Source organism: Lipophrys pholis (genome assembly GCF_963383615.2).
Source record: "Lipophrys pholis genome assembly, chromosome: 23".
Classification (NCBI taxonomy): Eukaryota; Metazoa; Chordata; class Actinopteri; order Blenniiformes; family Blenniidae; genus Lipophrys; species Lipophrys pholis.
The window spans coordinates 3,375,833-3,395,016 of NC_137645.1; the positions used below are offsets into that span (position 1 = coordinate 3,375,833).

General features: G+C 49.3%; 6 protein-coding genes across 12 annotated transcripts; 3 read left to right on the forward strand and 3 right to left on the reverse strand.

Annotated features, from left to right (window-relative positions):
• Positions 1-93: 93 nt before the first annotated feature.
• On the reverse strand, positions 94-2,553 carry rgn (regucalcin). 5 transcript variants are annotated; one of them, XM_080493263.1, is made up of 9 exons: positions 2,486-2,511; positions 1,769-1,934; positions 1,422-1,633; positions 1,156-1,338; positions 986-1,080; positions 791-905; positions 580-711; positions 334-488; positions 94-257 (listed from the first exon to the last, which is right to left on the reverse strand). In XM_080493263.1, the coding sequence occupies exons 3-9, from the start codon at positions 1,582-1,584 to the stop codon at positions 207-209; spliced, it is 894 nt and encodes a 297-aa protein (XP_080349389.1). In that variant the 5' UTR covers positions 1,585-1,633; positions 1,769-1,934; positions 2,486-2,511; the 3' UTR covers positions 94-206. The 5 variants fall into 5 exon arrangements, with proteins under 5 accessions (XP_080349389.1, XP_080349388.1, XP_080349387.1 ...); XM_080493262.1 differs by having other exon boundaries at positions 2,424-2,511; XM_080493261.1 differs by lacking the exon at positions 1,769-1,934 and having other exon boundaries at positions 2,486-2,553.
• A 562-nt stretch (positions 2,554-3,115) lies between these two features.
• Positions 3,116-8,837, reverse strand: vps16 (VPS16 core subunit of CORVET and HOPS complexes). 2 transcript variants are annotated; one of them, XM_080492948.1, is made up of 24 exons: positions 8,685-8,837; positions 8,117-8,205; positions 7,952-8,043; positions 7,739-7,867; positions 7,510-7,654; positions 7,325-7,440; positions 7,122-7,244; positions 6,981-7,036; positions 6,804-6,893; positions 6,494-6,665; positions 6,284-6,415; positions 6,075-6,202; positions 5,951-5,986; positions 5,740-5,848; positions 5,512-5,646; positions 5,317-5,425; positions 5,123-5,220; positions 4,315-4,419; positions 4,145-4,222; positions 3,974-4,060; positions 3,796-3,878; positions 3,621-3,717; positions 3,441-3,544; positions 3,116-3,362 (listed from the first exon to the last, which is right to left on the reverse strand). In XM_080492948.1, the coding sequence occupies exons 1-24, from the start codon at positions 8,732-8,734 to the stop codon at positions 3,227-3,229; spliced, it is 2,499 nt and encodes an 832-aa protein (XP_080349074.1). In that variant the 5' UTR covers positions 8,735-8,837; the 3' UTR covers positions 3,116-3,226. The 2 variants fall into 2 exon arrangements, with proteins under 2 accessions (XP_080349074.1, XP_080349075.1); XM_080492949.1 differs by having other exon boundaries at positions 7,510-7,534; positions 8,685-8,825.
• A 945-nt stretch (positions 8,838-9,782) lies between these two features.
• Positions 9,783-13,535, forward strand: cavin2b (caveolae associated protein 2b). Its single transcript, XM_080492882.1, has 6 exons — positions 9,783-10,179; positions 10,678-10,818; positions 10,904-11,005; positions 11,591-11,860; positions 11,948-12,100; positions 12,258-13,535. Exons 1-6 carry the CDS (start codon positions 9,943-9,945, stop codon positions 12,597-12,599), a joined length of 1,245 nt encoding a protein of 414 aa, XP_080349008.1. The 5' UTR covers positions 9,783-9,942; the 3' UTR covers positions 12,600-13,535.
• A 287-nt stretch (positions 13,536-13,822) lies between these two features.
• ebpl (EBP like) lies at positions 13,823-15,230 on the forward strand. The gene is made up of 4 exons (XM_080492884.1): positions 13,823-14,098; positions 14,296-14,365; positions 14,550-14,688; positions 14,849-15,230. Exons 1-4 carry the CDS (start codon positions 13,922-13,924, stop codon positions 15,084-15,086), a joined length of 624 nt encoding a protein of 207 aa, XP_080349010.1. The 5' UTR covers positions 13,823-13,921; the 3' UTR covers positions 15,087-15,230.
• arl11 (ADP-ribosylation factor-like 11) lies at positions 15,099-17,305 on the reverse strand. Of its 2 annotated transcripts, XM_080492885.1 has the most exons (6): positions 17,027-17,116; positions 16,718-16,895; positions 16,546-16,611; positions 16,354-16,469; positions 16,095-16,272; positions 15,099-15,369 (listed from the first exon to the last, which is right to left on the reverse strand). In XM_080492885.1, the coding sequence occupies exons 2-6, from the start codon at positions 16,745-16,747 to the stop codon at positions 15,241-15,243; spliced, it is 519 nt and encodes a 172-aa protein (XP_080349011.1). In that variant the 5' UTR covers positions 16,748-16,895; positions 17,027-17,116; the 3' UTR covers positions 15,099-15,240. The 2 variants fall into 2 exon arrangements, with proteins under 2 accessions (XP_080349011.1, XP_080349012.1); XM_080492886.1 differs by having other exon boundaries at positions 16,680-17,305.
• eef1b2 (eukaryotic translation elongation factor 1 beta 2) lies at positions 17,217-19,110 on the forward strand. The gene is made up of 7 exons (XM_080492883.1): positions 17,217-17,326; positions 17,886-18,008; positions 18,088-18,223; positions 18,297-18,360; positions 18,542-18,667; positions 18,837-18,904; positions 18,984-19,110. The coding sequence occupies exons 1-7, from the start codon at positions 17,247-17,249 to the stop codon at positions 19,068-19,070; spliced, it is 684 nt and encodes a 227-aa protein (XP_080349009.1). The 5' UTR covers positions 17,217-17,246; the 3' UTR covers positions 19,071-19,110.
• Positions 19,111-19,184: the final 74 nt, after the last annotated feature.

Genomic DNA, 19,184 nt, shown 5'->3' on the forward strand with positions numbered 1-19,184 from the left:
ACACACACACACACACAATCAAACCAGTTTTTGTGACTGGAGCGTGACACATCCCACATCCTGCCCATTACACACAATCCCCCACAACAAACAGTGATGTCAACATATCTTGTTTTATTGCGTTTCCTGTGTTCTGATTGGTTAGTAAGATAAACAGTTTATCAACTTGAGCTCTGATTGGCTGCTGATGGTTCGACTCTGCCTCATCATCCAGCGAATGAATGTGAAGGTCGACCTTTGACCCCAAGTCCCCTCACCTGGGAAACAAACAGAAACCATCACAATCAACCCATGCGGGACATCAGGTAGTGAGCAGGTGAGCGCTGGACTCACCCTGAAGGTGGCGCCGGCATCCGGCTGCTGTTTGATCTCTGATTGGCTGAGGCCCAGGGAGGCAGAGGTCACGTAGAGGTCGGAGTAATCCGGACCGCCGAAACAACAGGAAGTGGTCTTCGTGGCAGGCAGAGAGATGGTCTGCAGCCGCACGCCTGACAGGGAATCATACACGCATGTTCAGGTGTGACTGTGCATATATGGAGCGTACCCGAGTAGTGGCGATAACCAGCGTCACTAACTAACCAGTAGCAGGATCAATGTTCAGGACTCGTCCTCCGTTGTAGCACGCCACCCACAGACGTCCGTCTGCGTCCAGTGTCATCCCGTCGGGAAGCCCCTCCCCCTCCTTCATACGGTACACCACACGGCGGTTACCTGGGCAACAGGTGAGGTGGCGATGAATACAGGTGCTCTGCACTTTGTGTGGTCTGCTTGATGTTCCACTGCACCTCACCCAATTGTCCGGTGACCATGTCGTAGTCGAAGGCGTCGACGGACAGAGACAAACTGTCGATGTAAAACATGGTACTCTGATCCAGAGACCAGTCCATCCCGTTAGATATGTCCACCTGAGAGACAGACCGATTGGGGGGTGACACAGGCTCGTAAAGAAACAGGCAGACTGGTAAACAGCGACAGGTGAGGTTACCTGGCCCTGGAGTTTGGTCAACGTGAGGTCAGAGGTGAGAGAAAACAGAGATCCTGGTTTGTTCCCCCCAAATGAGTCATCTTTTGACATCGTACCTGAACACATGGCACTGTTACCATGACAACACAGCTAACAGCCAGCAGCAGGTGAGCAGGAGGACAGACACACACCTGCCAGCAGGCGTCCGGCAGGATCCACTTTTCCGTCGTTCAGTCGGTTGTTGGGTTTGTCCTCGTCGACCTTTGCCAGTGTTGTCGTCTTCTGAGTCGACCAATCAACTGCCACCATGCTGCGTCCCACACCGGCCACGTAACCACCTGACCGGCGAGGAACCGCGAAGCCCACCGTGTCATCTGATGTGAGACAGGTGAGAGTCCCACAGGTCAGCTGCAGACAGCGTTGGGTGCAACACAGACCAAAGAGCTCATTGGCCCACCTGTTCCAACACTTTCGATCTGATTGGTCGATGGACTCCAGCGGTGGATCTTCTGGCCCGCAATGTCCACAAACAGCAGCTTCTGATCCGACTCCTCCCACACCGGCCCCTCACCGAGCAGAGTGCCCGGATTCACAACACATTCAACTTTCACCGAAGACATCGCGGCTCTGGACCAATCAGCAAGCAGAAGAACCACCTGGACCGTTACGCTGTTTCCATGGAAACAAGACAGACAGCTTTTACTGTTCACAGAACTTAAAGCACTGTATCGTGTACAATATACACCATAAGAAGTGACAGGTGAGTGCCTTCTTCTATTTGCAATGTGCTGTTCATGAACGAACCGGCTCTTTGACGTGAAGGATCAGAGTCAACGGGGAGACTGACCCCCCCCCCCCGAATCATATCGAGCATCGTCACACATGATTGGTTGACTGCATGGCGAGCAGTAGCAAGATGTCGGGGCTCCAACATGGATCTCTGTTAGAGCATCCTGCTGAAAGCTCTACACTGATGAGGACATGACACAAACCGTTTCATGTGATTTGAAAAAAAACAAAAACAAAAAAAACTGTACCTCAGGGCTGATTTTTATTTTATTTTATGTGATTCTCCATAAAACTAGTTATGACTATAAACAATGGAGGGATCAAATTGGACTTTTGGGTTGAACTGTGATTTATTTTTGAACTTTCAACCTTCACTTTTTTCCCCCACTGCGTATCTTATGCAAATAAATACATTTTTCAGATCCAACAGAAACATAGGAGAAGCCGACTCTTTTTAGTATCCGAACCAAATTAACCGACTCTTCAGTGATCGAGCCAGAAGAACCGACTCTTCAGAAAGAGCTGAACAGCCCCACACTGTTGCGCATGCCCAGGATTTCTCACGTGAGGTGCTTTGCATGCACCGAGACCTCCACTAAAACTAACTTGGACGCGCCTTGACATGGCAGTGACATGCCGTCATACTTAACTTCGCGTGCCAAAAACTCACCGGACTCGTGCAGGACAGCATGTATGTTGAAACTTCGAAGTTTTCTGAACGATTAAACTCACCGGCTGCAGCTCCCGAGTCCTCCTGTGGACAAACCGCTTTCTCCAGTTATTTAAGAGCTCACAGCTCCGCCCCTCCGTCGGCCCACCCCGACCAAACACACCACATCCAGGTTCACAGTTCAACAAAACTTATTTAATTGAATAATATATGGATAATATGGACAGATAGCAGGATTTCCACTGATTTGATACCCACAACATGTTTCTTGTGGAAATTCTGTTTTTGTTTTTCCTCAGAAGTCTCTGAATGTCTGAAATAATGTGGTTATGAGGCTGATAAGTCAGATGAACTCTGTACATCTTGGTGTCGTCATCATGAGACACATGATGGTTTGATGTTCTTTATATAATAGTCCTTTGTAACACTTCTACCTCAGCATGACTTAGCAGATGATCGTCAGCACAATAAGAAAAGAAATCCCACAATTTCACTCCTGATGAGGCTCACTTTTTAATTCCAGGTGACGACCATGTGAAGCTCACCGAGTCTGTAAAGAATCTCAAATCTAAAAACATACTTTGGCTTGTTTACTGTTCTGTTTACTACATAATTTCATATTCCTTCACGGTTTGAATGTCTTCAGTTTAAACCACGTGAGCAATGAAAGTCATCAGGGAGACAGACTCTTTAGAAAAGAAGCACATCAGCTGGGAGCTTTTATTGAGGCACAAACACAGAAAGACAAAACAGTGACGGGGCAGAAAGATGCGTTGCCATGGTTACGATACGCCGGCTCGAGCTCACTTCTTGGCGGCGGCGCCTCGGTTGAGCCTGTCGATCAGCAGGCGGTCGGAGGCGGAGCACCTGGAGAGGACCACCCCTATCTCCGATTCATTCCGCCGCTCGATGGCGGCGTCGGCGGCGCCCTCCAGGTCCCTGACGGACAGACAGAAGCAGCGTGAGCACCGGTCTCATTGCGATACCTCACCTGTGTGATGATGTCACGTGTTTTACCCGATGGCCAGGTGAGCTTTGACCTTCTGCTCGGGCGCCACCTTGGAAACGTACTTCTTGGCTTCATACTTGTTGTTGGACTTCATGCAAACTTCTACAAATGCCTGAAGAAGAAACAGCCAAGATTTCTGGGAAATGTAGGTTTGACCCGTTTAAACTTAACGGGGCGGGACTTCTTACCAGGTAGCCAATGGGAGACTTCTTGCTCTTGGCAAACTTTTCTAATTCGTCCCACTCCTCCTTCTCTGCCAAAGACTTCAGCTTCAACCACCAATACCTGTACGGGAGAGGCGGGCCATCGGTGAACCGATCACAACCCTTTAAAAGAGTGAGAACTGTGGCGTCACGGTCTCACCTCTTGTCAGGAACCCTGAAGTCTCTGTACAGCTGCTCCGCATGTTTGTGGAGTCCTAACGCCAGCAGAGTCGCCATGGTATTCTGAGACCACACATGACACACACACACACACCGTTAATTACTGCCGAGGCCACGTTTCCATTCAAACGCTTCACTGCGCCAAAATCCGAACAAACCTGCAGCGACAGGCCAAGAAGCCCCGCCCCCTTCTCGTCGTCCAGCTTCCGCTGGAATCGGAGGAGACGCATCTCTTCTTCTGTGGCCTGAAGAGCAAACGGTGCAAAACACAACATGAAGCAAAGTGGGAGCTCTGTCTGCATTTACCATCTCTGTCACTCAGACTTCACCTTCACAGCAAACTCGTTCTTCGCCTTGTTGTATTCGTCCACGGCGCTCTGCAGCAGCGACAGACGGCTCTCCAACCTCTACAGGACAAAGACACACACACACACACACACACACAGTGATTACTGTGGCTGTTTGGTGATGTTGTCATTCACTGGAAGTGGTTTGTTACCCTTTCTCTGTAGCTGGCGCTGACATAGTAGTTAGCAAGCTCCTGATGATTGTCGTCCTGATTGTACAGATCCTTCAGAGTCTCCTGTTCCTGCAGCTTACAGAACTGAAAACCACAACCTGTGATTAGAATACAACCTAATGTGTGTGTGTGTGTGTGTGTGTGTCCAATCTTACAAACCTTCTTTCAGATAAAAACCCACAATAATCAAATCCAGTCTTCTTCACGCAAATCTCTGTTTGATAACTGATCAATGTAATTTATGTACTTTCACAGAAACTGTTACCGCAGTGGAATATGTTTCTAGTGCTTCTGACTGACACTTCAAGACGTCTTCAAAACACCACAAAACTTGTCCACAGCTACACTTTTGAACTTTGTTCATATGTATTTAATAAATAATCCAAAATGGACTTTAACCTTGGTTGCTGTGCAACCGTCACGCCACTTCACAATACTAGATATTAATGCAATAAAATATTTTGGGCTGAAAATCCCAAATTTTCCAAATTTACCTTACAAAGCACCTAGAAGACACTTCCTCCCAGGCTTCCCTTTGCTGCACCTCACTTCCTATTTGAGTCGCTCAGCTTCCCGCTCACCTGTCCAACTTCCTGTTTACTGTGCCTCACTTCCTGTTTGTCACTACCTTATTACTGCTGTGGGTCACTTCCCATTTGATGCGTCTAATTTCTGTTTTGTCACTTCCCACTCGCTGAGCCTCACTTCCTGAGGGTTTAAACTTTTTCCGTGGACATGAAACATGTAGAGAAGTGTTTGATGACGAGCGTGATGAAGATGAGCGTACCTGTCTGTAGAGGCTGAGGGCAACTGGTTGGTTCCTCAGAGTCATGAAGAAATCTCCTCGGTTCATCTCGTTCTTCAGGTAACTCACCACCGTGTATACTGACACACACACACACACACACACACACACACATACACATCTGATTGAGCCCATGGTGCTAAAAAACACGTAGGGGGCGGGGCTAAAGGACTCACCGAGGTCGGTGTCTCCGCTCTCCACAGCTTTACTGAGCGCCAACTGACTCCTCTTCATCTTCAGCAGCAGAGGGACCTGCTCTCCAGAACGAGCCTCAAAGTCCAACAACTACACACAAACATGTGATCACTCGCTTTAGCGGTCGCTGCGTTCAGACACGTGACTAAAAACAGCAACGCTCGTGTGCACGGCACCTTGATGGCGAGCTCAGTCCGTCCACACTCGTAGGCTTTGGCTGCGATGTGCGAGTACGAGACTCCAGGCGAGTCTCCCACTTTCACGCACACGGCCCGGGCAATGGCCTCGTCCGACAAGTCCTTCTGCTGCACCTGGACACACCCACAAAGCCCTCGCACAGGTGAGACAGGTGAGACAGGCGAGAGGTTCAGGCCGGAGTGAGACACAGCTGGGAGTCCGGTTACCTTACAGGACGCCCAGTGCTTGAGGACACGGCTCACTCCCTGATAATCAGGAATCTTCAGGTAGCGGCAGACTTCAATCGCTAACGGATAAAACTGTCGATACACCAACCTGAGACAGACGCAGAGACAGAATGAGAGAGAGAGAGAGAGAGAGACAGGTGAGAGGTGATGGGGAGACAGACGATCAAATAGACAGAGACGGTTGAGTCACCTGTCGATCAGCACCTGGACTGTCATCTGTTTGAATCTGAAGTGCGAGGTTAAAGAAAAGGGCGTCACACCAGCAGACATGCAGACTACATTTCCCATGATGCCGCTGGGCAGTGAGAGGATACTGCGTGTGTGTCAGCGGCAAGCCGACGGCGGCATCTCGGACGGCGTTGAGAACTCGAAGCTCTCTGCAGGTCAACACGAAGGCATCGGGGCTGAAGTCGGTGAGGAAACACTTCCCGAAGGACGCCGCCTGGTGGACGACATGTAGCGTGACACCACAGCGCAGACCAGACGAACAACATTCAACCACGTAAGCTGACAGCTGTCTCACCCTCATCAGGGACTTCTGGGTACTGGAGTCGTACTCGTGGCCTGCAGCCTCCACACACTGTCGCACTGCTTCTCCCAGCATGCTTTGCTCCTTGATTTCCCTCAAGTAATCGTCAGCCTTCTGACTGGATTTCTAGGTAGAAAACAGTTGAAAACATGGCAGGGCCATCCTGCTGTACCACTGCATCGTTCCACCGCTGTGACACGGTACCTCGTACTCCCGGTGGGCCTCGAGCAGCAGCGCTCCAGGAGCCATGGAGGCGATCTTAAAGATGTCCTGACACACCAGAGGAACCTCCTGCAGCAGCTCCTGAGTGGTTGAACTGATGATCCGAACTCCATCCAGTTCTCCAACGAGAACGCACGGATCCTCGATGGGGAATCTGAGGTCAGGTCAAAGGTCAAACTTTAAAGAGCAGAGAGTGAAACACAAAGAGAGATTTTGGACCCAGGAGAACACACCCAGATTTAACAGAAAAAGAACTAAGTTAGTGGTTTCGCAGTGTGAATTGAAAGGATACTGAATGGTGTCATTACACACACCAGCCACCAGGAGGAGCCGGTCCCACATCAACACCACTGAGGGCTGCTGGCTCTGCAGTCTCCGGCACCTCGGGAGGAAAGAAGCATGAGAGACAGTTGAGACGAGTTAAAAGACAGGCAGACAGGCAGCCAGCTAGTGCAACTGGTAAACGTACCACACCATCTGTTTGGGCTTCGTTGACCTCTTGGTCTCAACTTCACTCAGTTTTTTCTGCAAAAAAGCAGCAACCGTCAGGCATGCACTCTAATCCCGCCCACTCAGGTCAGAAGTCCGACAGCTCATTGGAGGAGCTCACCTGGAGGTTGGCAGTGCCAGTCCACAGATGTCCAGTGTCGGTGAAGAGAGCCAGATATTTATAGCTGAAGGACACAGACATGTGGACGATGCTTCCCGTCTGAGGACTGAGACCTGGAGGACACTGAAGACAAAGAGACAATTAGCTGGTCGAACAGACAGGTAACTCACCTGTCACGTCTCAGCTGGAGCTGCCCGTCTCACCACTGCGGTGCATGACGTGTTGTCCAGGATGAAGAGCTCAGGTCCATTCGACAAGAGGACTTTAGTCTGTCTGTCCTGAGAGAGGACGAGCCAGGAGGACGGCTTCCCCTGCAGACCTGAGAAGGACAGATGGGTCAGAGACAGTCAGGTCACTGACAACAATGAGAGGAAAAAACAGGTCTTACCTGGTACTTCAGGTAACCTGCGGAGCTTCAGATCATCGATGTTGGTTGCCAGGGTGAACCTGGCAGAGCCCGTTACTATGGCAATGCCTGTGCCGTAAGGAGAGTGGAACACTTTGGCTTCTAACACCTGAGACTGGACCACTTCCTGTTCAAACCACACACAGGAAACTGGAGGATTAGTGAAAAGATGAGCCATACTAGAGTGGTTAGTTAGCTGGTTAAGACTGACCTGTCCCATACTGAAGTGTCTCTTGAAGGATCCAAACAGGTCATAGATGAGGACCGATCCATCCTCCTGAATACACAACAGGTCATCGCTGACCGTCCACCCCAGCTGAACCACCGGGCCGCTCTTCCACTGAGAGGCAGGCAGGAGAGACAGGCAGGTGAGAGGGGCAATAATGTAACTACAGCCAGTAATGGAACTGGAGTGTGGACTCACAGGGAAACTTGCAATGGAAACCCCGGATGAGGAGAAAATTTCTAACTGAGGGCGAGAGCTGGGGGACCGGCGGTGGGGCTCTCTGAGGACAGCTGGGAGGGAGACAGGTCAGAGAGATTGTGTGTGTGTGGGTGTGGGTGTGTGTGTGTGTGTGTGTGTGATTACCTATTGGTCCTCCATAAGGCGCTGCAGCCACCAAACTGTCTCTGAGTCCATCCTTCAAGTTCCAACACATGTCATACAGCTCTGTCTTCCTGTAAACAACATGCCACACAGCTCCATCTTATTGTAAACAACAACATGCCACACAGCTCCATCTTACTGTAAACAACAACATGCCACACAGCTCCATCTTATTGTCAACAACAACATGCCACACAGCTCCATCTTACTGTCAACAACAACATGCCACACAGCTCCATCTTATTGTAAACAACAACATGCCACACAGCTCCATCTTATTGTAAACAACAACATGCCACACAGCTCCATCTTATTGTAAACAACAACATGCCACACAGCTCCATCTTATTATAAACAACAATATGCCACACAGCTCCATCTTATTATAAACAACAACATGCCACACAGCTCCATCTTAGATATAAATGTAAATGAAAGTCAATGTAAATAGTGTGGGCTAACAGCGAAAGACTGTTGTCAGGTGAGCTCGAGCAGGTGTGCCGCTCGCGCCGTGAGCAGCTTCTGGCATGAACACCGGAGACAAACTGACCGATAAAAGGCGTCTCCCAGCGGGTTCCAGTTGGCTGTGATGAAGGCCATATTTCTTCCAGGACCGAGGAGCAGGAGGATGAAGACGCTCTGCTAGCTTTTAGCTCAGTTCCTCATCACTCAGTCAGCTGACGGAGCAGTCAGCTTCTTCTCTGGCACGTGATGCACGCAGTGCCACCTGAAACGTTGGCAGCGCCGCCTGCTGGACGGGAAGACACATTACACCTACTAAACTTGTTTATTCCTTTACGGTCATTTTAGCATGACTGTTCTGTTATGAATCAAGTAACGCTACCATTTCTTTTTTATTCCTTCTTTTTATTCCAAGTTGTTATTGTCGTTCAATGTCATTTACGAGTTTATTAAAGCGTTGTTTTTACATGGACTCTGGTGGTTAACGTTTGTTACGTGGACTCTGATGTTGGCAGCTGCTTTTCCTCTGACAGGAGGGCGAGTGAGCTTCACACACAAAGAGAGGAAAGGAGGGGGCGAGAGTTTCCCTTCCACATGACTTCACCTTGAAAATATGATCAAGAGACAGTGACTCCCTGTTTCTCTCTCTCCCTCTCTCTCTTTCCAGCACAAACAGCCTTCCTGCCCCGTCCCCATGGCAACAGCCCCCCCTTCTCTCTGGGTGTGGTAGAGAGACTCGAGCTTCAGGCTGTAGAGAGAGAGAGAGCATGTTAACCCTTTAAGCTCCTTCATTTGATTTCAATTCAACCCAGGATGATCTGAATAATAATTAAAAAATATATTTTTTTATGGCACCATTTTTTAAATCAAGATGTTTTTTTTTTTTAAATATATATAATAATTGTAGTATTCCCCCGTGTTACCTTTTTAATTTGGGACATTGAAATGAAAACTTTAAACTTGAACTTGACTTTCAAACGAATTGGGGTTTTTTTTTTTAGTTAGATTACATTATCTTTTTATTATATTCGTTTGTGATGATTCTTAGTTGTGCATCAATGTGTGCGTGTGTGTGTGTGTTCATGCGTTCACCTACATGTTTTCACATGTAGGCAAGTCTTGGCAGTCTAAGGGTTAAAGGTGTGAACGTTTCCAGGTTGTTGGCTGGAAAGTTTTCCTTAGAGCCAACCAATCACAATGCAGTACACACACACACACACACACACACACACACACACACACACACACACACACACAGGGCGGGTGAGGCAACTTGGTCTTTCTTTTCCTGCAGCTTGAAGTTTGGTGAGTTTTGGGAGTCTCAAGTCTCAGGCTCGAGTGTCATCATGGTGACTACGGAGACCCACCAAAGCCAGGACCTCCTGGTCCCCCAAATGGACCAAACCCAGGAACCGGAGCAGGACCTGGACCAGGAGGACCCGGTGTCGCCCTCAGCCCTGCTGTCAGGACTGGACCTGGAGAAGATGAATCAGGGTCCTGTGAACGCCATCACGGTCCTCACGCTGCTCGACAAGCTGGTCCTCATGCTTGATGCGGTCCAGGAGAACCAGCACAAGATGGAGGTGAAGGACTGGGTCAGGGACCGGGTTAGAGGGTCGACTGAGTCTGGTCTCAGATTATCAAATGGCTATGACAGACGGCTACTGACTGTAGAACTGACTGTATGTACTCTCTAGTGTACTCTGCAGTACAGACTGTTGTACCGATAGTCATAATGACTGGAGTACACGTTGTACGATTACTTGTAGTACACACTGCAGTACTGACTATAGAACTGATAGTAGTAATGACTGTTATCTCATTAACCACTTGGAAAGTCAAATTAACCCTTATTGACTAGTTCATGACGGGTAATCTACTGGTTAGTGACTAGTTGGTGTTGGTTGTCTCCTGGTTGGTGACCGATCAGTGTCAGTAATCTGGACAGTGACTGATCAGTGTCAGTGATCTCATCAGTTTTGGTAATCCCCTGGTCAGTGTCAGTAATCTCCTGGTCGGTGACTGGTGAGTGTTGTTTACCAGCCGGTTAGTGACATGCTGGCGGCTGGTTGGTGTTTTAGGTGCACCAGGTGGAGATGGAGGGCGTGGTCAGAGGGATCCAGGCCGACATGACCAAACTCTCCAAAAGTCACAGTCACACCTCCAACACGGTCAGCAAGCTGCTGGACAAGAGCCGCAAACTGTCCGTCACCATGAAGGAGGTCAGTGAACGCACCACCCGCCGGGGTCGCCCGTCCGAGAACAAACCTGTGGACGAGTGTTGACCTCCGCTGGCGTCCCCCGCAGGTCCGCGACAGGATGGAGCGCCAAGGTGTTCAGGTGAAGAAGCTGGAGGCCAACCACGCCCACCTGATCCACCGGAACAACTTCAAGGTGCTCATCTTCCAGGTGAGAAAGGCATGCTGGGACATGGAGTCCCTCCTCCCGGTGTCTCCGTCCGCTGCCTTTTTTGGCTGTCAGCGGGACGGGGGGGTTGGAAAGTTTCCACGGAAACAGATCAGAGGGTTGAGTTGGTTGTTATGGTAACAGTCAGCAGACTGTATCAGGGACTGATATTCGTTGGGTTAAAAATTACAACACGTTATCATGAGCATGCTGCGGATTTTTTTCTCTCAGCAACACTCAACATTCCTCTTCTCCCAAAATATCCAGCGTTCGTCACTCCCACTCCGTGTGTGTGTGTGTGTGTGTGTGTGCTGCTCCTTAGAGCAAAACTTTCTGATCTGAACACACCAATGAAGAAATAAAGCAAGTCAAACAACTTTCCTAGTTATCGTCTTTATTAGGACGTTCACATGAGGTTTCCACTTCCTGTATGTTCTCCTGAGGTTCTCATTATGTTTTTCACAAGGTCGCCGTAATGACTTCCTGTTTCTCTGACTTGTTCTTCATGTCCTGTGTTGATTTTATGTTCTCTGGTTTCTTTGAGTCGCTGAGCACATTCTCCCGACGCCTCTCTGTTTTCTAACCCAGGAGGAGAACGAGATTCCAGCGACCGTTTTTGTGAAGGATCCTCCGCCGTTTCCTCGCGACGAGATTCCAGAGGAGGGCGAGGAACCCGCACCTGGAACCGTTGATGGGAACCAGTCCCAGGAGGGGGGCCTCCAGACCATCGACCTATCATCTGATGAGGACGTGGGCCTTGAGGCGGACCTTGAGGAGGATGAGGAACCGTGGCATCATGATCTAGAGAACATGGAGAAGTCGAGGGCTGAGAAGCTGAAACGCTCCAGTCTGAAGAAGGTGAAGCAGACGAGTGTGCAGACAGACGAGTGTGCAGACAGACGAGTGTGCAGACAGACGAGTGTGTGACCGTCTCTCTTTCTTCAGGTGGACAGTCTGAAGAAGGCGTTCTCCAGGCAGAATATCGAGAAGAAGATGACAAAGATTGGAACAAAGATTGTGTCTGCGGAACAACGCGAGAAGATCAAACAGAAAACATCCGGTCTTAAAGTTTCACCGCTGACCTTCGGCCTTAAGAAGGTACGTGTTCCGCTTGTCCTTCTTTTACCGTTCACTTGTATTTAAAATGGTGCCAAACGTCATGCTGAGGTTTCTGTCACTGAAATGGAATGAAACCTGGCGAGATTCTTCCGATGCTTCGGCGGACTCCCCTCATTTTCATCTGCTGCGTTTTCAGCCTCGCAGTAGTTCCGACTCTCAGCCTCCGGAGGGCGCCGCTCAGATCGAGGAGGCAAATGTCCAGCTCTCACCACTGGGGGGCGACGGTGACGAGGTGCCTTTCACCGAGGTCCACGCTCAGCTGGCACCAGCTGATCAGGAGGAGGAGTTGAAGGAGCTGGCGGAGGCGGAGGAGGTGGAGAAGGAGGCATCGGTGGTGGTGGAGGCCGAGGTCTCGATGTCCTCAGAAGGAGTCGGTGAGGAGTACGCTCTGTCCGCCACGCTCCCTCAGGAGGAGAAGGAGGAGCCCAGAGGAGCAGAGGAGGAACGCAAAGAGAAGAAGGAGGAGGAGGAGGAGTAGACTTCCATTAGATGAACAGAGGTTAACAAAACAAACCTGAGCTGTGATCTTAGGCGCATCTTTTTAAAGGGACAGAACAGCCGCTCCAGAACATTCCTTTAGGTTGCTCATTAAAGTTCCGTTCCCATGAGGAGAATTTATAATTCACCCAGCATTCCTTATACCTTCTCCCAACATTCCCAAATTCCTCCACAGATTTGGCCTCTGGGATTCTTCATCATCCCCCGCAGATGTTGATTCACCTGAGCACAGAGAAAGGATCTGGCAGAACTGTTCCTTTAACATTAGAGCCCAGGTTTGTTTTGTGGTGGAGCCACGGCTTCTCCGACGGGGGACCTTCACACAGTTCACATATCGATTATTTGTGCTGATATCTAGAGTCTCAAACTTTATGTGTATTCAGACGTTCCTCCACGCCGGGTCTCAGCAGATTTGAGTTTGAATGATGCTGAAGAATTTGATTCTTCGACTGATAGAAAACCTGAAGAAATCCTGTGGTTCTGTGGGACACCTTGTCTTCTCATTATGTTCTACTATTCCAGAGTTATATTAAAAACAAGCGACAGACTGTCCCTGTATTGAACGGAGTGCTATAAAGAAACCAGAGACCACAGACGTTCTCCATCAATCCAGGAATATTGTTCCACACTTCCTTGTTCTTTCCTATGTTATTGTGTTCTCCCGACATTCCCCTGACCTTTTCCTGACTCTCCTGGCGTTCGCCTTACATTCCGGGAATTCTCCGGCGCTCTCCCGACATCATCCGATTCACCATTTCAGTGTGTTGTTTGCCGACGTGTGTTCTCATCAGCTGGAAAACAAGCTGCTTGCTCGCTCCTCTGCTCACTTTGTGTTGATTTGATTGTCGTTCTTGCTGCCAAAGATTGTTTTCTGTGTGATGACGTGACATTTAATCAATAAAACCATGAAACCACGGCTGTGCGACTGTCCACTGAAAAACCTCACGTTGCTCAAGAGTACCAAAGTAGAAATAATTTCATTTTAAGTTACTTCACTCCCTCGTCACAAACCTGACTCCACTAGTGAACTCTGACCTCAGCTGAGGGAGGGGGCGGAGCCAGTGAGTGAGGTGGTCTCCTGAGTAGCCAATTGAAAGACAATGGGGGAGAACCTTAAAAAAGAAACAGCCAATCAGGAGGACAAGGGGGCGGGGTTCGGCGGGTGGAGGCAGGCGTAGTTCTCCACATTCAGTCCTCACAGTGACACACAGTAATCCTGCAGGATGGCCGACACACGACTGTAGTCGTACACTTCTTCAGTTTGTCTGCTCCTGTCCTGTCTTTGTGGTACCTGTGGAGCCGATGGACTCGTTGGCGCCCCCTGGTGTCTCTCTGGTCTCCCTCCTCTCTCTGTTGGCATGTGGCTTCCAGCTGCTGGCAGCTGTGCTGCTCACACACAGGTACGGTGGGCGGTGCTCTTCGGTGGACAGGTTGGTGCTGCTGTGGCTCTTCTATGACGTCATCGTTCACCTGACACTGGTAGGCGGGGCTTCTTCTGTTTCTAAGCATTAGTTATCATCAGCTGGTGTCTGTGAGAGTTTACACAGTCTGGATTACCTGCAGTGGTCTGGTTCTAACAAACCTGGTTAGTTTGACTCAACAGAGGCAAAGAGAGAAAGGAAGGATGGAGTCAGATGAACCCCGGTTTATGCATCTCTGGTTGTTTTTGTCCTCAGGAGGGACCCTTTGTTTACATGTCTCTGGGAGGGACGGTGGAGACGGCTGAAGGTCCTCTGGCTGAACTCTGTAAGTTTCTTCAACTTCATCTCAATTCCTGCACATTTTAGTTCTCTGTAGCTCACCTGAGTACTTGTCCTCCATGTCATATAAAATTACTCAACTAATTTAGTACACGTGATTTCTGATTTGACCATTTCTACAGGTACAGTCGACAGGTGACATGTTTTCATCGTCTGTGTCTCACCTGTAGGGAAGGAGTACAGTAAAGCTGACAGTCGCTGGCTAGTTTCTGATCCCACAATCGTCTCCATCGAGATTCTGACTGTGGTCCTTGATTCTCTGCTCGGGGTACTGCTGATACATGCAATACTGCAGGACAAATACTACAGGTAATACAGCCACCCATACCTCAGGCAATGCCACCGGTAATTCAGTTAATACTGCAGGTACTCTGCTAATATCTCCCAATAACAAGAACCAAGATAATAAAGATTAATATGTTATTATAATTGTATATATGAAGAATTCAGTGTTGATTTGTTTTGACAGACACTTCCTGCAGATCACTCTGTGTGTGTGTGAGCTGTACGGCGGCTGGATGACCTTCTGTCCTGATTGGCTGTCGGGGAGTCCTCATCTGAACACGTCCAGCTGGCTCTACTTGTGGGTCTACCTGGTCTTCTTTAACGGAGTCTGGGTCCTGGTGCCGGTCCTCCTGCTGGTCCAGTCCTGGTTCGGCCTCCGTAGCCTGAACGAGCTCAGAACGCCCGACAGGAAGAGGCTGTAGAGACGTTTGTTTGCCTCACGTGAGGCTCCAGGCAGGATCAGTGCAGCTTCAAACAACACCATCAGACCAGAGTCCACACGGTCTTTATTTCTCATTAAAAACTCCGTCTACACCAGCATCAATAAAGTCTTTAAAACAATCCTCACGCCCTTCATCAACTCTTCTTGATCAGTTTGTTGACGGACATGAAGGCCTGCTGGAGGCCGAGTCCACTCAGCGCGCTGCAGGCCTGGATCTGCCACTCTCTGTCCAGGAGACTGGGCAGGTCCAGCTGGGTGGACACCTGAGGACCAGGACAGACACCACAGACCAGGTGAGTGGAAAAGTGTCAGGAGCTAAAGCAGAAAACCAGCAGGTTAACTAGACTAAACATTAACCAGACACCAAAACCAGCAGCTTAACTAATTCAAACATTCAGCTGAATTCAAAACCTGCAGGTTAACTAGTCTAAACAGTAACTAGACTCTAAACACAGCAGGTTATCTAGTCTAAACAGTAACTAGACTCTAAACCCAGCAGGTTATCTAGTCTAAACAGTAACCAGACTCTAAACCCAGCAGGTTAACTAGTCTAAACAGTAACTAGACTCTAAACCCAGCAGGTTAACTAGTCTAAACAGTAACCAGACTCTAAACCCAGCAGGTTAACTAGTTTAAACAGTAACCAGACTCTAAACTCAGCAGGTTAACTAGTCCAAACAGTAACCAGACTCTAAACCCAGCAGGTTAACTAGTCCAAAACCAGCAGCTTAACTAATCCAAAAAAATCATCTTGAATGTAAAACCTGCAGGTTAACTGGTCTAATCATCCAGCACAGGTGAACTTGTCCAAATGTCCAAATGTCGTCCAAAACCAGAAAGAAACAGTCGTCCTATGAAACTGAAATCTCTCTGCTGTAAATGGGACGGCAGGTATGAATAAAGGATAATCAAATAAAACAAATGTTTCGCAGAGTTCTGGTTACTGGACAGGAGAGCGGTCCAGGCTGCCCTCCCTGCAGTTCGCTACCTCTCGGATGGTCATGCAGTTGGGCAGATCCTTCTTGTTGGCGAGGACCATCAGGGGGACTCCTTTCAGGTTCTCCTCACTCAGGACCTTCTTCAGACTTTTGTGGGCCTCGTGCATCCGAGCTCGGTCACTGCTGTCCACCACGAACACCAGCGCCTTACAGTTATCCAGGTAGTACCTGAAGCACAGACCTTTGTTATGCAGGAGATTGTTTGTTAGTGTGTTGTGTCGCCGACTCATGTGGTGCTGCTCTCCTCACTTCCAGTTTGGCCTCATACTCTTTTGTCCTCCAACATCCCAAACCGTCATAGATGATTTTTTGTCCAGGTCCAATGTCCCCACATTAAAACCAATGGTCGGTGAAGTCTCCATCACCTGGAAGTTCACACACAATCACATTCACCTGAGCAAAGACTCACCCGAGAACAGATTCACCTGAAAGCAAACTTACCCGCCCAGTCAGCAGGTGTGCCAGCAATGTGGACTTCCCGGCAGAGTCCAGACCCATGAGGATTACCTGGACAAATAAAACCTCAGTGTGGTTTACCTGAGGACTCGCTACAGCTGGATACCAGTGTTCTTTACCTGAAGACGAACTACGGCTGGTTGTCTGTGTGGTTTACCTGAGGAGAGGCGGAGCGACCCTGACCCATCACTCTTCTTCTGTGGTTATTTCAGTGTGTTGACGCAGCTCTCGAATAAACTCACCTATTAAATTCCTCTCAGGTGAGTTCAGCCAATAGGAGGACGGGTCACGTGACCGTACACAGGTTGGACCGCATTCTCGTTACTGAGGCGGGGCTGAGATTTAACCCAAACACATCTCAGAGACACTGTCCTTCGCCCCAGACTGACTCACCTGGCTCAGATCTACTGTAAGCTCATCATCATCAATCGCTGCTACTTCAAAATAAAAGCGAACTTTACAATACCTGAACAGCCAAATCAGTCCAAAGAGAACAGAGTTGTCTTTTTCGATGGTCGTGTAAAGCTTTCTGTTTGTGATAAATAAAGTAGACCCCACCCCCCTCCTCCTGGGAGGAGCAGCTGAAGTGTCCTTTAAGGAGGAGTCTGGCTTGGGTATAAATATGGCTCCCCCCGCCCCCGCTCCTCCTTCTCCTCCTCACACGGCTCCTCCAGATCTCCTCCACGATGGGCTTCGGTGATCTGAAATCCCCCGCCGGCCTCAAAGTGCTGAACGGCTTCCTGTCGGAGCGCAGCTACATCGAGGGGTCAGTAAGCAAAGTCCGGCTCCGGACGACCCGAAGCCCCCGCACGAATGAACGCGGACGCAAGAAACTGCGCTCCACTCGCAGCTGCGGCCGCCATCTTGGCTCCGCGCTGAGATAACGTGGCTAGCTGCTAGCCTATAGTTGGAGCGCCCGTGTAAACATTGAAATAAAAACTCCCGCAGCACTGAAACGTCCGTGAGTCGTAGTGACGGATGTTAGTGAGACGACGGGGTTTATTTTATTCACGTTTAATCTAAAGAGGACTGAGTTGTAGCTGTTAGCATGTAACAGCATGCAGCTCATGTTGCCACGTGACGTGTTTGATCAGTTTAATAACGAGCCAAATGATTAATTTAACTTGAATTTTTATGATTGGTTCTTCAACCTACAGATGTAAATGTTAGTTACCTACACAATTGTTTTATATCGAAATGAAATACTTCATCATGTCTGAACATATTTACCCTTTAATCACCTGCCTGTTGGTCGCTATGGTAACGTGATACGTGTGAAGACTATGTGGTTGTCATGGTAATGAGTTTTTCCCCCTCATCCTCAGGTTTGTCCCATCTCAGGCTGATGTGGCGGTCTTTGAGGCCATCTCGTCCCCGCCCCCTGCAGACCTGTGCCACGCTCTCCGCTGGTACAATCACATCCGGTCCTACCAGAACCAGAAGGGCAGGTGAGGCCCAATCGCCTCTTCGCTTTACATGCGCACGTGTGACAACCGCCAGGTGAACAAACTCCCTCCCATGCATCAGTCTGCCAGGTGTGAAGAAGCCTCTGGGGCAGTATGGACCAGCTGGTGTCGCTGACACCACCTCGGGCTCCGCCCCCCCTGCAAATGACGATGAGGACGATGATGACGACATCGACCTGTTCGGCTCTGATGAGGAGGTGAGGCTGCTGTGGCGTCCTGAGGTGAGAGTGGCCTGTGCCAGTGTCTGACCACTACACTGCTGTGTGACAGGATGCCGAGGCCACACGTCTGAAGGAGCAGCGGCTCGCCGAGTACGCCGCCAAGAAATCCAAAAGTGAGTAACCAGTCGGAGCGTCCCACCATCGGATGACTGGATCATTGATGAGTAACCAATCACCATCTTTCGGCTGACTGCCTGATGGACGCTTGTTTTTACCTGAGACGTCTCAGTCGATAAAAATCCATGCGTGTCTGTGGTCATCTTGGTAACGCAACCTCTCCCGCTCCTGCCTCAGAGCCCGCCCTCATCGCCAAATCCTCGCTGCTATTGGACGTGAAGCCGTGGGATGATGAGACGGACATGGCCAAGCTGGAGGAGTGTGTGCGCAGCATTCAGATAGACGGACTCATCTGGGGACAATGTACGTTGTTCTACATGAGGTTCTGACCGATGCTGAATGTTGATGATGATTTAACTCACCATCTTTCGACTGATTTCTGATGGACTCTTCAAGATCTGAAACCTCTCAGATTCAGTGTTTAACATGTGGGTCATGCGATCGTCACTAATAGAGATGATTGTCATTTCAGCCAAACTGGTCCCGGTCGGATACGGCATCAAGAAGCTGCAGATCGGCTGCGTGGTTGAAGATGACAAGGTGAATGTCTTCCCATCAAACTTCCCCTCTTTCATTCAGTGTGACTGTGTGTCAATGTTAACCTGTGGTTCTTCCTCAGGTTGGCACAGACATGCTGGAGGAGCAGATCACAGCGTTCGAGGACTTCGTACAGTCGATGGACGTTGCTGCGTTCAACAAGATCTAGAACACATGACACATTAATAATAAAGCACTTGAACACAATGTTAACTCGTCTTTGATTTTGTCTGTTCAAACCAGAGGCTGATATGCAGTCTGTCATCGCAACATTTTCTACTGC

Excerpts from the sequence above, each read along its gene's own strand:
- cavin2b (XM_080492882.1), top strand. The coding sequence starts at position 9,943 with ATGGTGACTACGGAGACCCACCAAAGCCAGGACCTCCTGGTCCCCCAA. Across the intron at positions 10,180-10,677 it reads AGAACCAGCACAAGATGGAG|GTGCACCAGGTGGAGATGGA; the intron begins GTGAAGGACTGG and ends TTGGTGTTTTAG. Across the intron at positions 10,819-10,903 it reads TGTCCGTCACCATGAAGGAG|GTCCGCGACAGGATGGAGCG; the intron begins GTCAGTGAACGC and ends CGTCCCCCGCAG.
- vps16 (XM_080492948.1), bottom strand. The coding sequence starts at position 8,734 with ATGGCCTTCATCACAGCCAACTGGAACCCGCTGGGAGACGCCTTTTAT. Across the intron at positions 6,894-6,980 it reads AAGCCCAAACAGATGGTGTG|GTGCCGGAGACTGCAGAGCC; the intron begins GTACGTTTACCA and ends TTTCCTCCCGAG. Across the intron at positions 3,545-3,620 it reads AGTCTCCCATTGGCTACCTG|GCATTTGTAGAAGTTTGCAT; the intron begins GTAAGAAGTCCC and ends TTTCTTCTTCAG.
- ebpl (XM_080492884.1), top strand. The coding sequence starts at position 13,922 with ATGGACTCGTTGGCGCCCCCTGGTGTCTCTCTGGTCTCCCTCCTCTCT. Across the intron at positions 14,099-14,295 it reads TCATCGTTCACCTGACACTG|GAGGGACCCTTTGTTTACAT; the intron begins GTAGGCGGGGCT and ends TTTTGTCCTCAG. Across the intron at positions 14,366-14,549 it reads AGGTCCTCTGGCTGAACTCT|GGAAGGAGTACAGTAAAGCT; the intron begins GTAAGTTTCTTC and ends TCTCACCTGTAG.
- arl11 (XM_080492885.1), bottom strand. The coding sequence starts at position 16,747 with ATGGGTCAGGGTCGCTCCGCCTCTCCTCAG. Across the intron at positions 16,470-16,545 it reads CACACCTGCTGACTGGGCGG|GTGATGGAGACTTCACCGAC; the intron begins GTAAGTTTGCTT and ends GTGAACTTCCAG. Across the intron at positions 16,273-16,353 it reads AGTATGAGGCCAAACTGGAA|GTACTACCTGGATAACTGTA; the intron begins GTGAGGAGAGCA and ends TCTGTGCTTCAG.
- eef1b2 (XM_080492883.1), top strand. The coding sequence starts at position 17,247 with ATGGGCTTCGGTGATCTGAAATCCCCCGCCGGCCTCAAAGTGCTGAAC. Across the intron at positions 18,224-18,296 it reads TGTTCGGCTCTGATGAGGAG|GATGCCGAGGCCACACGTCT; the intron begins GTGAGGCTGCTG and ends GCTGTGTGACAG. Across the intron at positions 18,905-18,983 it reads GCGTGGTTGAAGATGACAAG|GTTGGCACAGACATGCTGGA; the intron begins GTGAATGTCTTC and ends GTTCTTCCTCAG.
- rgn (XM_080493261.1), bottom strand. The coding sequence starts at position 1,584 with ATGTCTTCGGTGAAAGTTGAATGTGTTGTGAATCCGGGCACTCTGCTC. Across the intron at positions 906-985 it reads TGACCAAACTCCAGGGCCAG|GTGGACATATCTAACGGGAT; the intron begins GTAACCTCACCT and ends TCTGTCTCTCAG. Across the intron at positions 258-333 it reads ATGCCGGCGCCACCTTCAGG|GTGAGGGGACTTGGGGTCAA; the intron begins GTGAGTCCAGCG and ends TTTGTTTCCCAG.